This window comes from Watersipora subatra, chromosome 11 (assembly GCF_963576615.1).
Source record: "Watersipora subatra chromosome 11, tzWatSuba1.1, whole genome shotgun sequence".
Classification (NCBI taxonomy): Eukaryota; Metazoa; Bryozoa; class Gymnolaemata; order Cheilostomatida; family Watersiporidae; genus Watersipora; species Watersipora subatra.
The window spans coordinates 14,983,420-15,003,225 of NC_088718.1; the positions used below are offsets into that span (position 1 = coordinate 14,983,420).

The 19,806-nt window shown below is 34.9% G+C and overlaps 1 protein-coding gene across 1 annotated transcript; it reads left to right on the forward strand.

Moving 5' to 3' along the window:
- Positions 1-8,077: 8,077 nt before the first annotated feature.
- LOC137407852 (uncharacterized) lies at positions 8,078-18,451 on the forward strand. Its single transcript, XM_068094232.1, has 4 exons — positions 8,078-8,163; positions 8,856-9,058; positions 9,410-9,532; positions 18,028-18,451. The coding sequence occupies exons 1-4, from the start codon at positions 8,078-8,080 to the stop codon at positions 18,198-18,200; spliced, it is 585 nt and encodes a 194-aa protein (XP_067950333.1). The 3' UTR covers positions 18,201-18,451.
- The last annotated feature ends 1,355 nt before the right edge of the window (positions 18,452-19,806 follow it).

The following is a 19,806-nucleotide window of genomic DNA, read 5'->3' on the forward strand; positions in this document are numbered from 1 at the left end:
AATTTGAGAACTTGCGCTGACTTCAAAATTTAGGTTATATAAATTTTTTTACGTTGTACACAGCAAATAATTTACATAAATTCTTCAAGTTATGTGGAATTTACATACCAGGAAGTATACGTTATAAGAGCATCTACTGTATTATGTGACATTTGTATTGAGTTTAGAAAGAAGTACTCAGAAATAGTTCCTTTTTGGGTAATAAAAGTAGGTAGAATATTTTATTTATGATTTGATTTTATGCTTTTTTGTTGCCTACCGTTGGGTTGTTTGATTATCATTGAAAATTTTGTTCGAAGTACACAAAAAAAAACAAGAATATTTTTATACTGCAAAAGAACACAATATCACATTTTTTATCACAATATTCATATAAATAGAAATATAACTACGAGTCTTGTTTAAAATAGTTGAATTTTTAAACACAAAAATTTAGATGTTGTAGCGCAAAACATTTTAAAATTTCATTTAATTTTGAAGTTTGAATTTACAAGATGAAGCAAAAAAGTTGTCAAAGTACACATATCAATTATAATAGAAATTAATTTTATAAAGAGAAGAAAACTTCACTATTTTAAAGCTCAGCGTTCCATGTGGGTTAACATTATATTAATGTGGACTAACTTCTATATTGCTAACATTAAGTCTTTCCCTGATTAGTTTTAACATACTTGAACGAGTTAGAGAATCGCTCATGCATCTCGTCGCTTATATAGGCTTGGTCTATCCGTGCTATATACTTTCAACTGATCTGATAAGGTAAGATAAGTCCCAAGCTATGCTATACACTCAAACAAAAAATCACCAAGCTAAGACAACTCTCGCAACTAAGCACGCACTTAAAACATCACATTAAATCCCTTAAAACATCATCCATTAAATTAAAACATCTCTAGATACAGGATATATTTCTGTTTTTTACTTTGGCTAAACAGCAAGACACGACAGTTTTGATTGGTTAAGGTACGATAACTTCTTATGCTACGCTACATGCTGACTTTTCATGCTACATTTTGAAACTCGGTGTTGATCTACAAAAGAATAAGAGCAAATATACACTTGACAATTGGACATACGTTAGCATTATGTACTTATTCTTCTTAGAAACCACTATCTCCGTTGTAAAACTGTTGAGACAATGGCTATACAAACAGTATTGGTATATCCACCTCAGTAGAACATGAGGAGATTTTACGAAAGTACAAAATGTAGACACAACTAACCAAAAGCTTACTTTATAAACCTGATCGTAGAAAAGAACAAAAACTGTTATTTATGTTACCCACATGTATATTACTTTTTAATTAACTTTTACATGTCAAAAAATCAAAAGAAGTCTTTTGAATTTGTTACAATAATTTTGCCAAGTAAAATACTTTTCAGTAGCTATAGGTCAACTTAGCAATGCATTTTGACTAAAAGTATAGGCATCAGTTTTAACAGAGTTCAAGAGGTCAAAGAATGCTCAATAAAAAACTAGCTTGCTTTTTATATCGAGTCATAAAGGTCTGACACTTCAAAACCTCAAATAACTCGTATAACTGTAATCTTGACATTCTCCGGCAGGTGCTTTAGCAGAAAACAAAAGATTCTAGTGTTGCCCGACGACACGAATGACATTACATCAGCAAACAGCATGGCATAGTTTTTTTCTTTTTTGTTGAAGTTTTCTCAGTATCTGGGTGCGTCGTTCTATTTTCCACTGCTATAGTGCTGGAAACCTCTGACACGATATCTTGGTTAGGTTTAGAGTTGACATAGGTCATTCTCACTTCACCTGCAGTTAGTACAGAGCTAATTATCCCAATAATTTTGGAATATAATTTATATTCTAGCTATTTGTTGTAATATGCTTATAATCATAGCACTTGTTCACCTCAAAAAATGTTTCTTTGTGATATTTTCAGTGCCTAAAATAGTTTTTTACTCAATTTAATAGGAAGTTTTTTACTATGAAAAACAGGGACAAATCATACAACAGATAAAGGAGACGGTCCTTAAAATTAAAATTTGTAATGGCTGCAGGTATGAGACCTGGTCTGTATTCATGTTGTAAAATGTTGTTTTAAAATTTTAGTTTACCGATTTGCATCAATTAGCTTGTCTAAATAAATTATAATTTAATGTAATTTAAACCAAAAGTGATGAAAATCTGATTACAACTAACTTCTAAAAGAATATAACTTGAAAATAAAGTTACAATATATTGTAAATTGATATTGATACACACTTAAAATAAATCAACAATACTGTGAAATATACATGTACTTGATACATTAACATTTAGTTGTAGCACCATACTCAATATATGGGATAACTAGTAGGGGCCTTAGACAAACTAAACTAAATATTTGTGTCTATGGGTGGCCTTAAACTGCTCGAATGTAGAGCCAGTTTGGCGCTAGTCAATAATAGGTCTAAAATAACATCAAGTACAACCAAAAAGTAGGAATTGAGGAATGACTTGAACACCATCTAAAAGTCAGATTCATTTAAAGATACTAAAGCAGAAAAAACATGAAAATTTCTGTGCATATCTGGAATATGTGAAGCGAGTCTAGTGGATCTGGAAGCAACAACAGAATAAGCTCACATAAAGACGTTATCGAACTTACATGTTGGGCTCCTCTCATCTACCAGCACGGGTAGCAGTTGCACGGGTATTAAAAATCGGCTTATGAACAATGACAGGTAATGTACTTGCCTGCCACTGGCCATTGGCCTGACACATTGCCAATGGCTAATTTGAGCGAGCTAGTAAACTTACTAATAAGAGCCGTGAGAGCAAGCATAGATAACGGAAAGCGGTATGCGTATTTTCACCCACACAGTGACATATATCCCCCAATGAATTCATCAACCTCATGTAAATATTGCAAGATATTTGCCTAGCAAACGAGAGGTTTTGAGATAAAATGATTTGCGATACGGATTCTTCATTCCAATATTTTAATAGCTATAGCTAGACAAACCTAAGTACACACACATAAACTTTGAGATTTATATATATACTACTGAATGTCCGACAGGCCTGCGTTCCCTGGTTGTAGGTTGGAGCTGCAAATGTTAGGCAACTATTTATGAACACCTGGCGGTTTGGGAGGAGCAGTGCAAGCCCCCCGAGGGGGTTCGGGCAGCACTCCAAAGCTCTGGACCTTGTAAGCATCAAAAACCCTTGAAGTATGCATAAATGCAATCAATTATAAGCATCAAAATCTACATAGATATATTGTTTATGATTCATGATAGGCAAAACTTTTTTTTATTCAACGCACACTATAAAACTCATGACACTACAGATTTCTATAAGGGACCTTGACATAACAAGAACTGTTACTTTTTTATTGCGATAGTTTTTGCTCTGTCAATGTGTCCATGGCAGAAATCTTTCACAACTGGTTCTGTATCTATTTCAACATCTTTATATATTTGTAATATTATAAGAATATTTAGACGAGCCTGCCTCATAGTGCTCCTCGTCGACGTTTTGATTTTATGTTGATTAAGTTTTATATGATAAGAAAAGTGCAAGTTTAGAGGTTTTATTTACCCCCCCCCACTATAAGCAATAAAGTTCAGTTTCCAAGTCTTAGCAAAGTCTCACAAGATCACTCATTTGGCGAGACCACCACGGAGACAATATAGAACCCAGTTGCTAGTAAATTAGTTGTTGGAAATTCCAAGTGAATGAGCTTAGACTGCAATTCTTAGCACTTAGCCGCCGAAAATCACTAAAAAATTGGGGTGGCTCAGCTGCCTATCCACTCTATAGAATACAAGCCTGATACCCGACGCTGCCCGGGTAATGTAAAAGTCTTTAGACAAAAAATTTATTTGTATTTAACATATAACAACATTTGCCATTTTAATTTTAAAACTCCATATCATGACAAAATGTTTTGTGCAAGTCGAATAAATTTAAAAAATACAATAATCAAAGGGTTTAATTGTAAATGTAAAATAATTAGCAAGTAAAAGCTAAATTAAGTCGGTTTTGCTTTGATTCCAATAAAAGATGATTCGGTAATGATACAATTAATACAAACTGAGAACGCAAAAAAGTCCTAATTATGTTGGCTAAATAATCAAAATTGGAGCCATTTACTTAATCATGTGATCTTGTGATATTCAATTTTATTATCGATTAATTAAATTACCAACTTTGTAAGCTTTATACCTCAACTCTCTCAAAGATTAAGAGTTGTCGGTGTGTGTGCATTGAAAGATAATGGAGGAACAACTCCCAACTTTCACAAACATTTTGCATTTCAATTTCAGCACCAAATTTAATCTTTAGCTATACCTACTAGCCTCTCTAGGTCTGTAGTCGCTCTGTGAAGGTCCCAACATGTTTTCATCTTCGTACTCCCTCATTTCTTTGTATGCCTCTTGTTGTAATTCGGTTAAGTTAGATGCCGCTTTATGAGTACCTACGACCATTTTTATTTCCTCCAACCATTTTCTAGCCTCAGAGGTAGATGAGGTAGATTGATCTAACGACTGTAACCAGCTAGCATTATCAGCGGAAGCATAGAGGTAAGGCTTTTTATAGAAAAATCACTTATTAAAAGCTGATAAAAAAGTTGGATATTGGGAAAAGAATTACATCGCACCGGATTTGAACTTTTCCATTAGGCTTATCAGCCTGATATTTTAACACCTTCACCACTTCACTACCTCATGTCACTTGGGAATACTTGTGCAAAGATTTATCACACATGATGATCTCTCATGACTCAAAGAGGGACCAGGGTGCTAGTTATAATATAACAGTATATACATATATGCTTAGAAAAGTATAAAAGGTAAAGTAACCTGGAATGTACATCATCATGTGAACTTTTAACGAATGTAAAAACCTATCATAAGAAAACTAAAAATATGGTAAATGCAACATGCATTGTAAATCCTAAAAAACACCATATAATTATGTTAACATATGCTACCTCCATATTAACATGCACTAAAACCATACAGGTTTTATCCTACACTTTCTCTATATTAACGCATGTTATGGTCATGTTAAAGAAGCCCTTTTTATTTTTATTATTATATTCATGTTAACATACTGCTATCTCAAAACTATTTAAGAATGTGGAGGCCTGATGCTTTCAGTTTGTTTCTGCTAGGTTTTTAGTGCTGACGGCATAAAAATAAACCGTTTAATAGAAAATTTGCTGACTTTATTTCAATATCTAACAAGAGTTGTTTAAAGAAATAATGACATTCTAAAGCTCATACTCTGAATGGAGCATTGATGTAATAATACGTATTCTTTAGTCGCAATAGTTTTGATGAAATAAGTTTAATATTATAGTTTTCAGTTTAGCAATTTCAATGTAATAGTTTCTATGCAGTAGTTACATGTATATGCAATATTTTTAATGCAATAATCTTAATTTAGTTGTTTGAATTTAATTGTGTTAATGTCATAGAATTAATATAATAATTTTAATGTGACAGTTTCAAACACAACAAATCCAATTTTAGCTAAACTTGTTTAGATTTAATGATGTTTGAGGAGAGTCATAAGGAGTTGTCTACTCGCTATAATTATCTAACAATTAAAAGCAACTAAACAGAAAAACAAAAAAATTACCAGATTATTTCTGTTTTAACTTAATCTGGTGTTTTGCCAAATTTATGATACAAAAAGGCTGTAAAGACGTTTAAATCTGTGATAAAACTACCGTCTAATATTGTAATAAACTAGAATATTAGACAGTAGTTTATCATCTGAGACATCAAAATAGGTTGCTATGAAGTTTTAAGAAATTAGTTTAGTGATTCGATTAGTTTTTTTTATCAATATTTATAAATTATAATATATCATTGGTTATCAATAACATATTAGGGATAAGTGCATTATTACTAATGATTATTTTATTGATTTTTTATTGATATATTGAATTGAAACCATTGGTACAATCTCTCCTTGTCACCAAATTTATTTTTACATGAAATGCAAATAGAAACAATTTGAAAAATTTGGAAATAAAAATAACTTTTTAAAAAAATTTTTGTTTCACTAAAAATCATTATAAATTATGTGCACACTTTAAGTGAATGTGTTTTAATTTGATGTTTTATTTGTTATTCGACAAATTAATTAGATTTTTTATGGCAGGACTAAATCTAGGAATTTCATCAAGTCTGTAGGAAATAAACTAACCATAGGATTTCAGTCGTTGATTTCCAGACAGTCATCTAATTTGGGTTAAAGGTCGTGGCAGCCGTTTTCTATTTAAAACAGAACATTCTAGAAAGATAAGTATATGGCTCTAGTTATTACAAAAATTTCCTTTAAAATTACTCATAGAAATAACTCGCATACCAAGAATGTTCACTTTATTTAAATCTAAACTGTTTGTGCACTAGCAATAAATAGTTGATTTGTTTTCGAAATATTCAACAAACTGAGACGGCATTAGTCTGCTGGTGGGTCAAAGTTAAAAACAGTGCTAAAGAATTTTCATGTTATTGTAAAACTAGCTGATGAATCTAAAAATTTAAAATACAGTTTACCTCAAAGAGCAAATTGTGTAATAACTTCACTGCAATAATACAATAATTTAATAATAATCCAATACAATAATGCAATAATACAATAATTTCTGTTTGTCTTGCAATTAGTTGTTTGGACGCTGATTGTCTTATGGTTTGGGTTTTACCACAACTAATACTCTGGCAGTCTCTTGTGCCATTAGAGATCATCATGAGTAATAATTATACGCATAATTATTCCATGATGCAGGAAGATGGTTGAGTGGAGCGGTTGTAGCATGCTCACCTTCAAATCTGAATATAGGGGGTTTGATTCCTATGTGGTGCAATATCTTTTTTTAACTCTTATTTTATTGTGGCTTTAAACAGACCACTGGTATTATTGTAGTAAATACTGTTTACCTATGTTGAATAAGAGTATGCGTATCGTTAAAGCGTAGTTTCTGGCCAGGAAATCATCTATCTGTTTGTCTTATCAGATGGTAAAAGTTTGTTTTGTGATAGCTTGTTAACCTCTTTTGCAATGCTACCATTTGCCGACTTTTTTGCCTTAAAGCCAAAGTGTGCAGAATCTTTATTTACACGTGTATTTCAAAGAATTACAAGAGACAGTGTTTAAGTGAAGCAGAGTCTAGTTAGAAGAGCACTCACAATAAACTCATGGCAAACTTGAAAATACTATATTAGAAAGTATCAATATTTTGAATAAATCATTTTCTTCTGAGTGTTTTAACCATGATCAAGTTTTGCCAATTTTAGTCTTGAAACATTCTGTCAGTCAGATCACCTAAATCAACAAACAATATCTCAACTGATAGAAAAATAGCTATAATTTCTGGTAAAGCCTTTTGAAATTTGATGTAAGTGACCCTTTAATATAAGATATCACTTCACAAGTACGTATATCATGTAAGTGTGTATAGCATGTAAGTGTGTATGGCATGTAAGTACATACATGTAAGTGCGTATATCATGTAAGTGCGTACATCATATAAGTGCGTATTAGCTGAAAGTTTTAGTTTTAGTCACACTCAGTTTTATACAAGACTCTGGCTTATACCAATAAATATATGTGTGGTGTGAGCTAAACACAAGATGCAAAAAATTGACAGAATAATACATCAGAGCAAAACATGCTCCGGGCATGCAGACAGGCGTGACAGGCAAGCATATGTGGTACAGACATCATTGGTATAAACAGAATGGTATAATAAAGCTGACATGTGATGCTAAAATTTTCTTATTTTCAATTTTCTAAATTTTCAATTATTCCATTGCGCTGCAAGGTAGCCGAGTGGTCCGATGATTAGTGTACTGGTCCACCAAGCCTATCAATCATTCAATCGTCAGACGATGCATTTTTGTCCTAACTCTCTAAGTGTAACCTTGAACAGACGGACACAGTTCTTATTATAGTAAGTTACTTGCAATGTTGGTATGGACATATCTATTTTAAATATTGTCTCCTCAAGCTCCTTCAGCTGCACACTAGTTACATCATCCTTTTCCTGCTTGAACCAGATTTCCTTTTATCCTTAGCAACCACATTGATACATCTTAATGTTAAAGAATGATGACTGTTTGGACTGCCAGAGTTGGCTTGAGTCCCAAGAAAATTAGCAATTCTTATGATACATCCTCTCTTGTACTCAATGCCAAGTGAGTGCATAGATTTCCCAAACTATGCTGACCGCAGCGCAGGTGCTACAGATCACAGATGATAGACAACTCCGACATGCGTCTTTTTAAAATCTTGATCTCTGAATGAAAATTCAATTACATATATTGTCATCACTAGGACCTCAGCAGTCTGGTGGGCCTTAAAAGATCTTAGCATAACAATTAACTTCGCAATTATTGTAGCATATGTTGACACAGTGAATTGGAGCTGGTAGTTAAGTGAAGGTCTAGTAAGCTGAATGTCAGGAGTTCGAATCCTGTTGAAAGCAATATTTTTCTAACCTTTCAGCCTGGCTTATGTACACATGCTTAACAAATGTACATGGCTATTGTTATATCAAAGATTCTTCTTCAGAAATTAAAGTTCTAAAATAATTATATTTGGCTTACATTACAGATATACACATAAGCATGGCCTATTCCGATCATTACACTTGGCATCAAAATAAATCAAAATGCAACATTTTATGAGCAAAGACAGGCCCAGAGAAATATTCACAACATATTTGGCTTATCATTCCAAATGCAAACTAACTATTTAGGCTGATAGTAGGCGCAAAAAAATCTTACGGCATGAAAGGAAGGAATTGCTCCACACTTCATTTGGCAACATTACCATAAATGCATTTGCAGCTACTTTTGTCTTCAGCTCATTGAGCACTCTCTATCAGGCAGCAAAGCAGCAGGTCAGTGCAACCCGCTAGACACCAACAGTTCAACCCACTAGACACTATCAGTGCAACCCACGAGACACCATCAGTTCAACCCACTAGACACCATCAGTTCAACCCACTAGACACCATCAGTGCAACCCACCTGGCAGTATTGAGTCAGCACGACATGAAGGCAGTTATGATGTTTATTATTATCTCAGGTAAACTCTTTGTTTTGGCATAGCACTTGGGTGTTTTCTAATCCCGCTCTTTTATTTACCAAGTTTACTGAGAAACTAGCAAAGATTTTAGTAGAGTTTGCAAAAAAGTATTGGTATTTTTTATTATTTGTGATTGCTTCTGATGTTTGAGTTGATCTGACTGCCTGGATGCTTTAAAATTAAAATCTACAAAACTTGATCGTGGTTAAAACGTTCAGAAACTATACATAGACATATGTACATACGTATATACTACATGAAGGCACTGGTATTTTATGTGTTGTTGGTGGTTTATATAGGTTTAGAAAACAAAAATGTTTTACTTGCTGAACTCGCTGGTGTTTGTTACAGCGCTGATCAGCCAGTTAGATGCAATTAGATGTTATTCATGCGCAACTTGCAGCAAACCAACTGGAGTGACAAACTGTGGAGAAAATGTCATCGGATGCACGAAGGTTGATGTGAATGGAGTTGGTAGGAAGTTTATTTATATATATAAATCTGAGTCTTTGTGTACTTTGGTTTTTCCAGCTATAGTTATTAAAATCTCTGAACTGAAAGCAAGCTGCGTGCTAGATTTGAACTCAAGGAGATTGCAACCTCAAGGTTCAAACCACGCATTTAACCACTGAGCTATACAGTCCTTAGTATTCTTTCACTCTTATGATATACACATGCTAAATGTGCACTTTTGATTATAAACCATTTCAGTCAAACATAGGTAACTCGAACTTCACGGGACCGAGCGAAAGTGTTCGAATTATCAGAGCGTTTAAGTTATCAGAGCACTGTCACAAGTCTATGTATTTACTTATTTATTAGTAGATACATATACATATACAAACTATAATATAAATCAAAAGCACAAATGGCTTGTTTCAAATTAAATGCTTCTAATGTAAAGTTTAAAACGTTTTTATCAAAAAGTATAGAGATTTTTCTATCACTTGAGATTGGTTTGTTGTTTGAGGTGATGTTATTGCCAAGACGTTTTTCAGATTGACATTGGCAAAACTTGATCGTTGTTGAAATGCTCAAAAGAAAAGACATCTTTTTCTTTCGAGCGCTTTACCCACGATCAATTTTGCCGATTTTTCTTGAAGTTTATGCAAAGATTACCTCACTTTACCTTGCTTCCGAAGGGCGATCGCTAAGCGGATGTTTGGTATAAATCAAATTTCACTAAACCTTTAGAAAAGTCGTTGACAAAAAAAATATTTTGCCGATGGTGGTAATAACGACGCTTATGAATTACGAAAAGTTTAGGTTTTATTCTATGGCTTGGAACAAAGTGATTTTCTAAAGCGATAACAACCGTTTCGGTAGCCGTTGGGCAAAAAACAGCTCGAGTTAACAGTGTTGAGTTCGAGTTATCTATAGCAATTTATCATTAGGTGGGAACGGACCAAAGAAACCGTTCGAGTTAACCATGTGTTCGAGCTATCCGTGGGCGAGTTATCCATGTTTGACTGTATAACTTTTTGAATTTATTAGTTTTTGAAATCGTTTAAAAACTATATTTTGCTACCATCACCTATTTTGTTAATTTGTAATTTTTAAATGGGCCATTTCAATTTCAACTGCGCCGCTACACTTCTATGGTAAGGTTCAATTGCCAAATCGATAAAGGCTAATAATTTTCACGCAGACATCTGTGTTATTGAGGAAGAATTGCCTCTACATTCTCTCTCTGTTTGGTCAGACAAAGTACCAGACAAAAACAGTCTGATATCTCAGTTTTATATTTGTACCAATATTGAGCGGCACCAGTATCATCGTATTCAAAGCCTTGATGGATAGCTTCTGGTGGAACAGTAACTTTTTTATACACACACACTTCTATGCAAGAATTGTTATTATTAATTCAACATATTCAGGATTTTTATTTTGTTTTTTTTTTTCAGTTTGTAGTAATTGTAACGTTACCAAATCATCTTTTATTGTATTCGTAGCAAAACAGACGTAATTTTGCTGTTCCATGCTAATTATTTCACATTCACATTTAAACACCTGCACAAAGCATTTTCCTCGTGATATAAAGTTTGAAAGTTGCTGTTATTTGACAAAACTAGAAAACTTTTACAGTTGTTTTCTTTTTTTTCCTAATTTATTAAAACTGCACAGAATACATTTTCCATGATATGAAGTTTGAAAGTTAGGATGATAACTGTTGTTATATGTTGAACAAAAATAAATTTTTTGTGCAACACTGTTTTTATTACCCGGACAACGCTGGGCGTTTATCTAGTTTATATATATATATATATACTATTTTAGTGGAGATAATTCAATTTAAAACAAAGATTGCTTTCCAAATTATGCCATAAAAAAATCATAAAACTGAAAAAACAACAGTTAGTCGCTAACATCAAATAAATGCCTCGTATATAGTGTTTAAAATACTTTTCACTGCTAACATAACGGATATTAGGTAGAAGATTGTTTAAGGGGCCAACGATGATATTTTTAAAATAAATGTTAGTGATTGCATGCAATTCGTTTATTTCACGTCAGTTGAAATGAGTTGAAGACCTGTAATTGTCATGTAAAAAACGAGGATAAAAACCATGAAAAATCTTGAAGCTTTTAATCAATATAAAATAAACATATAGCACAGGTAAAGTAAGAAGATGCAAAGATCAGGAAAGACCATTCACTGGAATATGATGGAGATTTGCAATTAGTAGGCATGCTCTTTTTGCAGCGAAATTAAACCATTAAAATAAATCATTATTGACATATCTTGGAGCTAGATTATAATAAAATGTGTATACCATAGATAATATGGCAAAAAATAAATTGATAATGCAATGAAATATATATGCAATATTATATTTATTCAGATTTATAACTATAAATAAAATGTAACTTAATGTAAAAGTTTTTATAATTACGTATGTTCAAAAAAATATACTAGAAATTCCCCTGTCGTACAGCCCACGACCAAAGTGATAATGGAAAACGAAAGGGTACTGCTGGTTGAGAAATGCAATATTAGCAGTCAAATGGCACCGCAGTGATATAGGAAAACTGCAATGGTAGCTGTAATGTACTGAGTGTTATAATGTACAACAAACAGCAATAATGAAAGGAAAAGATTATATCTCTCCCTGCATTAGGAGAAATGCAATATTAGAAGTAAAATGGCAAGCTGCTGTGTAATATACATACGTACGTACGTACGTACATACGTACATACGTACGTACATACGTACATACGTACATACATACGTACGTACGTACATACGTACATACGTACATACGTACATACATACGTACATATGTACATACATACGTACATACATATGTACATACGTACGTATGTACGTACATACGTACATACGTACATACATACATACATACGTACGTATGTACGTACGTACATATGTACGTACGTACATACATACATATATACATACATATATACATACATATATATACATATATATATATATATATGTATATATATATATGTATATATGTATATATATATATATATATATATGTATACATATATATACATATAGCGCAGTTGGTAAGGTATTGGGACCATGATCATTAGGTCCTCGGTTTAAACCCCAACAACTGCACTTCTCTGGTGGTCCTTAGACAAGACCTTTGCTTGTATAACGTCTACAACCTCTATGATGAGTGCAATAACCAAAGCCATGCTGGCTCGGACGTCGCCCGGTCAAACAAGGTTCGCGCTGCCTGTAGCTGAACCAGGACAAGGCAGTGAAAAATGGGCTACTGGTTCAAAACGGATGAAATGGACTCGAACTGATAACCCGGACCTCATGCAGTGCTACTTTATGAGTGAACCTCAAAAGTGGGGCTACATGGGAAGGATGCGTCAACTGTGGATAAACATGCGCCCTGAATTGCCACTAACTACTAAGCAACTTGTAGCTCAGAGGAGTAACATAATCAAGCAGCACCTCATATCAGAACTTGAGGTAGATGAAATTAGGGAAAAGTTCACCCAAGTAACCTCAACCAACGAGGAGTGCATATCAACACACACTGTCATGGATACACGATCATGTGTTGGCTCACGGGTTGAAGAAGACATGCACTTGGACCTTGACCCAAGGGTGAGAGAGCTTGCGGAAAATATCATCAACAAGATATCAGCTGCTAATGATTATGGAAGCAGGGTACCACTACAAAGAGTTAGCAAGGCCATACCTAAAAAGCTGTTAGAAGACATTAACTTGGCACTGGAGTCGATCTCAACTGGATCAATCAGTGAAACTAATGCCTTAATCTACAGTACAGCAACCGTCATCTTGGAGGAGATGAATATTAAGCCACTGCCAACAAGGCTTCAAGTCATTCCATCCTGGCAGCTGAGGCTACAAAATAAGATCAAGGACTTGCGAAAGAAAGTTAGTAGGCTCAGTGAGAGATCTAACCACAGTTTGGAGCGTCCAAAAAGGAAAGCCACAATAGAAGCTCTAGAATTTGCCAAACAGCAGCTAGTAGCACTCTCGGCATGACTGAAGCGGTACACCAAAGAGCGGGATAACAAGAGAATGAACAAACTGTTCATCAATAATCCATCTAGAGTGTATTCCCAGTTCAAAGGTGAACTGCAGAGGCCAATGTCTGAGCCTCCCCGATCTAGCGCTTCAAAGTTCTGGAAGGACATCTGGGAGAAAGAGACTACTCATAACACCACTGCAAATTGGCTGAAGAGGCTTAAAGAGAACCATCAACACACTGTGGCTCAGCAAGGACTCACCATCAGCAAAGAGAACATCAAGTGCAAAGTGCAGCGTATGAAGAACTGGGCAGCACCTGGCCATGACATGATTCAAGCCTTCCGGTTAAAGAAATTGACATCCCTTCACACTAGAATGGCTAAGCAGATGGAATGCCTAATAGAACAAGGTGACTATCCAGAATGGCTGACCAAAGGACGAACTGTACTTCTGATAAAAGATCCTAAGCAAGGGCCGATTCCCAAAAACTATCGACCAATAACGTGCTTGCCCACCACTTGGAAACTGTTCTCAGGAATAGTTGCAGACAAACTGGAAGAGCACATGAGTCACTATATGACCAGTGCTCAGAAAGGAATTGGGCGCAACACCCGAGGAGCTAAACATCAGTTACTGGTGGATCGGACGGTCTGTCAAGACAGTAGAAGAAGGCAAACCAATCTTGCCATGGCTTGGATTGACTACAAAAAGGCCTATGACTCAATTCTCCATAGTTGGATACTTGAGTGCCTCAGTATGTACAATGTTCACCCTGCTCTTGTGGCATTCATCAAGATGTCAATGACCAAATGGAAGACGGAACTGGAGGCTAATGGCAAAAAGCTGGCGAGTGTACAAATTAAGCGAGGCATCTATCAAGGTGACTCCTTATCACCGCTTCTCTTCTGCATATGCCTAAACCCTCTAAGCAATATGCTGGAGGAGACTCAATATGGGTACCAGTTTAAGAGTGGCACCATGATTAACCACCTCTTCTACATGGATGACATCAAGCTGTATGCTAACAAAGAAAGGGACATTGATTCGCTAATACACCTCACTCAGGTATACAGCAAGGACATCGGAATGACCTTCGGTATTGAGAAATGTGGAAGGCTAATTCTTAAGAAAGGCCATTCTATGCTCACAGATGGCCTAAGAATGCCAAATGGTACCATCAAAGATATAGAAGAAGGGTACAAGTACTTGGGGATTATGCAAAGCAACATCAACCACGAAGCCGAGGTACGTCACAAAGCCATTACCGAATACAAGGAACGCCTTCGGCAGGTCTTACGGAGCCAGCTCAATGCCAAGAACCAAGTCATGGCAATAAATACCTACGCACTGCCAGTAATAAGATATCCAGCAGGCATAATAAAGTGGACTGAGGAAGCCATCAAAGAAACAGACATAGCATTTCGTAAACTGCTGACCATGCATGGAGCACTTCACCCAAAATCTGATACTACTAGATTGTATCTTGATAGAAAAGATGGCGGTAGGGGGCTCAAAAGTGTACATCAGACAGTGAAAGAGGAGGAGCAAAACATCAAAGCATATGCAGCCTCCATGGCCATTTCAGATAAGTTGCTAGCTGAATTTCAATCGGCTGCTCTTACAAGGGACCTACACCCTGATGATGAGGAAATTGACTGGCACACGAAACTTCTTCATGGTGCTTACCACTAACAAATATCTAAGGTTGGCGATCTTCACCAGACATATATGTGGCTGAACAAAGGAAACCTAACGGCCAATACAGAGTCGCTAATCATGGCAGCCCAGGAGCAAGTGCTCCCAACAAGGCAACTCCAAACGAAAATCTATCACACTAGAGACGATCCTAGATGCAGACTGTGCAAAGATGCATCTGAGACCATCCAACACATCATCAGTGGATGCAAACAGCTAGCTGGAAACGCATACACTGAGCGGCATAATCATGTCGCAGGTGTTGTGTATAGAAGTCTATGTGATGAGTATGGCCTTAATAAACCACAACACTGGTGGGAAGCTCCTGGTAAGGTCAATGAAAATGACCGCGCTAAGATCCTCTGGGACTTCTACATCCGAACTGACAAGCATGTCCTAGCAAACCAACCAGATATAGTGGTGGTGGACAAGGAGAACAAAAGAGCTACTATAATAGATATAGCAGTACCCAATGACTACAATATAGCCAGCAAAGAAAAAGAAAAGGTAGAGAAGTATCTCCCTCTTGGAGAAGAGTTGGAAAAATGCTAGAATGTAAGAACAACTGTAATCCCAGTAGTCATTGGGGCACTGGGCGCAATAACACCGGCGCATAAAATGTGGCTTGCCCAAATACCAACAACAATCAACTCAGGTGAGTTGCAGAAAAGTGCGCTATTGGGAACAGCTAAGATCTTGAGACGAGTGCTCAAACTCCCAGGTCTCTGGTAGGAGACCCGAGTTAGAGCAGAATTTACCACCCATACGGAGTATCCGGGGTGAGGAAACAATTTTTATATATATATATATATATATACTCATGCTACAGACAGTACTGTTTCGGCTATTGAAGCCTCATCAGTGCAGCTCAGAGCTTAGGCAAGGGACACAAATCCCATTACCAATGAGAGTTGATTTCCTGCCAGGAAACAACTAGGTTGCCTCACAGACTTTAAGAAAATCAATGTGCTGGCACCAGAGTGCTCAAATCACAAAAGTGATGAGCTTTGCTGTGATGAACTTATATATATATATATATATATATATATATATATATATATATATATATATATATATATATATATATATATATATATATATATATATCCCACACATATTGCTGGGGGGCTGTATATCATTGATCATAGCAACCAATATCAAGAAGTTGTGATATTTATCTAGATTTCTGTATTTATATCTAAAGAATTATGCTGAATTTAAAATCTAAACAGATTTTAGCTGGTTGTCATAGAAATACATGTATATCTATAAAAAATGTAGGGCCATTACTTAAATTTGTAGATATTAAAAACGACTTGGCAGCACCGCAACATTGAGCGCAGCCGTACTAACATCAACAAAATCTTTAGAAAATAATAACAGTAACATATTGCACACCATCGGTCACTATATATTTCGATCTTGTATATTCAGATGATTATTCTTATAACTAAATCTTATAAAATCGAATAATTATTCTTATAATTAAATATTGTAATAATTTTATAGGTAATATTGGAGGAATCGTTAAAAAAATATCATTGTCATTTCCTTTACTTTCACAGCTTTGGACCCCAGTTGGAATACCAAAGTACCCGTTATTACTTTCCAAAATGGAAAAAAAAGAAACGATCAGTTTTCAGTACCTCTACGTTAATTACAGAAAACTTCGGCAATTGAACAATGCTATAGACTGGTGAAATGTGCACGTTTTTCTCGTGAAATGTGCACGGCTTGATAGTTCTACTATTTGTCGCACAGCTTTATCGGCGTTTCGTTCGCCGGTCTTAATTTTGATTAGAAAAAGCTTGTCAAGCTTTTATCGCGATTTTTGACCGAATTAATCTGTTTATTTATCCATAATCCAATTAGATGGGTTAGTTTTAGGATATTGCGGTAACCTTTCAAAGACTTGGTAACATATTTAATTAGGTTTTGTATCATTATTATACTTAAACGACTTCATTGAAAAATGTTTAAATTTATTGATGAGATTTCGGTACAAGGGTTTGCGACGGCCGTTAATGAATAATTTTCGTGAGTTGTGTGCACATATGCACTTATCATAAATCTCCCAACCAATCGCTTCGCTTGTGTTTGGTCGTGGGATAAGAAGTAACTTGTCTCTAGCGAAGATGTACTGTACAATGTACAGCACATCTTCGTTAAACCTACGTAATTTTTGACTGATGATATTAAAATTTATCCTAAAAAATCCAAAATATGGCTAATTAAGCATTCATTGTTAATCATATAAAACAATATAATTCGGTTAACATATGCTATCTCTATATTAACACATGTTATAAGCATTGTTAACATATTCTGCTAGCTCTATATTGGCAGATATTATAGTTATGCTATCATACAGGGCTGTCTCTATATTAACATAATTATGGTTATGTGGATGTACACTATGTCTATATTAACACATGTTGTATTTATGTTGACGTTTATTATCTTAATATTAACATGCACTTTTTCTATATTAAGTCATGTTATGGTTAATATCACAAATTGTACATATCAATATACCAAATACATGTATAACATATAAAATTAAACATATCAACATATCACATAAATGCAAATAATCTAAAATTGCATATATCACTATGTCACATATATGCATATCATATAAAACTTTTAATATTTTGTTGATTTAGAGCTTTAAGGATTTAAAACAACGCTAATTAAATGTACCTTAGATGTACATTAACCACAGTATTTTTAGTTATACAAAATTTAATTTAGTCTATAATTAGATATAATATTATGATGGTTTTGCAGTTGGCAGAAGCTGTGGTACAAGCTGCTATGCTGGCTGCCAGGCAGAAAAAAGTGGATGGATGGAAATGATTACATGCAGCTGTGAAGGAGATCTGTGCAATGCTGCCGATACAGTCACCATCTCATTCTTTGTTTTTGCGGCAGCTTTTCTCGCTGCCAGACTGTACAACTAGTCAATCTTATAAGATTCTGCCAGACAACTTTCACTCAGTGTTTGTGACAGCAGCTAAGTTCTGATTGCCCTTTTGAAGTTTGTTTTATCTATTCACTCATTAGTCACTAAAAAGTTTATTTTATTATTTTGTTTTTAGTTTTCATGTCATTTTGCACATTTATGAAACAACTTTCATATTTGTATCATAGAACTTTGCATCTCAAATCGTTGTTTATTAATATTATGGCATTCTAATAAATGTTTTTGTTACTTGCTTCGCATTTGCTAGACTCTGGTTAACCCTCAGCAGAAATGGCTTCCTCATTAATATCTGCATATCCAGCAGAAATATGAGTTGTTTGACCTTTGTGGCTTCACTTCTGCAATTTGTTTTACTGATAAATAAATTTGGTTCAAATGGGCTTACAGATATAAGAGACGACCAATTAGTCAGAATACAAACTCTATAGAATTTTATTATTGAGAAGACAACTACCAGAATTCAGCAAACTAGTGCAAAAACATAGATTAGGTAGGTACAAGTGCATACAATGTATATCCCTATATTTCTATGAATTACTGAGACTGTGAGTTAGCAAAATGAACAACTTTCTTTTAAATCAGCTGACCTACAAGATAACTTGTCTGCTATGTTGTCCGCTACAAATCAACTAGTTTGCTTAGCCTTCGAATCAGCTGCTATAACCTGAGGCTTTGTTTTATGTGTGATGTCTATACTGCATCACTTTGTTATAGCCCAAACTGTGCGATCAATCTTGAGGTGAATGGTGGATGATACACCCGTCACCTCAAGAATCACCTCAAGAGTCACCTGAAGGGTCACCTCAAAAGTCACCTCAAGAGTCGCCTCAAGAGTCACCTGAAGGGTCACCTCAAAAGTCACCTCAAGAGTCACCTCAAGAATCACTTGAAGAGACACCTGCAGAGTCACCTCAAGAGTGCAGTAGTACAAAACAGACCTGTCTTGTCCTGTCGTGACTCCAGAGAGAAACATCAACGCAGACAAATATACCGTAAACCGGGGTTACTTTAGCCAGCCGGGGTTACTTTGGCCATTTGCAAAAAATATAACAGATTTTTCTGAGGAGTTTATTATAATTTTTAAAATATTTTAATTATATGTATGTGTTAAGTGTATATTTGTGTACATTATTCATAAAATAAAACTTGGTTACTCATTCACTGCATTCCTGAAATCAGCCAAATTGGAACTTTCTGTTTGAGCACATGGGTTTCATGCTCTGGAAACTTTTATCTACTTTCCGACTTTAGAGAGGTTCAGACCATTTCTTTTAGTACATAAGGATACTTTGGTATGTTTTCAGAGATATTATTGCAAACAATAGCTTTAAACATATATATTTTTGCTAAAAAAAATAATTGGAATTTATTATATCCAGTTGGTGTGTCAAATGGGGTTACTTTGGCCACGGCCAAAGTAACCCCATTGGTACTTGCCCAACATATCATTGCCATTACATGATATATTTAACTAACATAAGACTAGTGTATGTTTGATCAAACAAGTAATATTTGGGCAATATATATTACAGAAACAAACATGCCAAGAAGATATCAGAGAAACCCATCGTCCAGAAAATACG

Bases quoted from the DNA above. Each gene is read 5' to 3' on its own strand.
- LOC137407852 (XM_068094232.1), top strand. From the start codon at position 8,078: ATGACTGTTTGGACTGCCAGAGTTGGCTTGAGTCCCAAGAAAATTAGC. The intron at 8,164-8,855 runs GTGAGTGCATAG...ACTCTCTATCAG, and splicing joins TCTCTTGTACTCAATGCCAA to GCAGCAAAGCAGCAGGTCAG. The intron at 9,533-18,027 runs GTAGGAAGTTTA...ATGGTTTTGCAG, and splicing joins GGTTGATGTGAATGGAGTTG to TTGGCAGAAGCTGTGGTACA.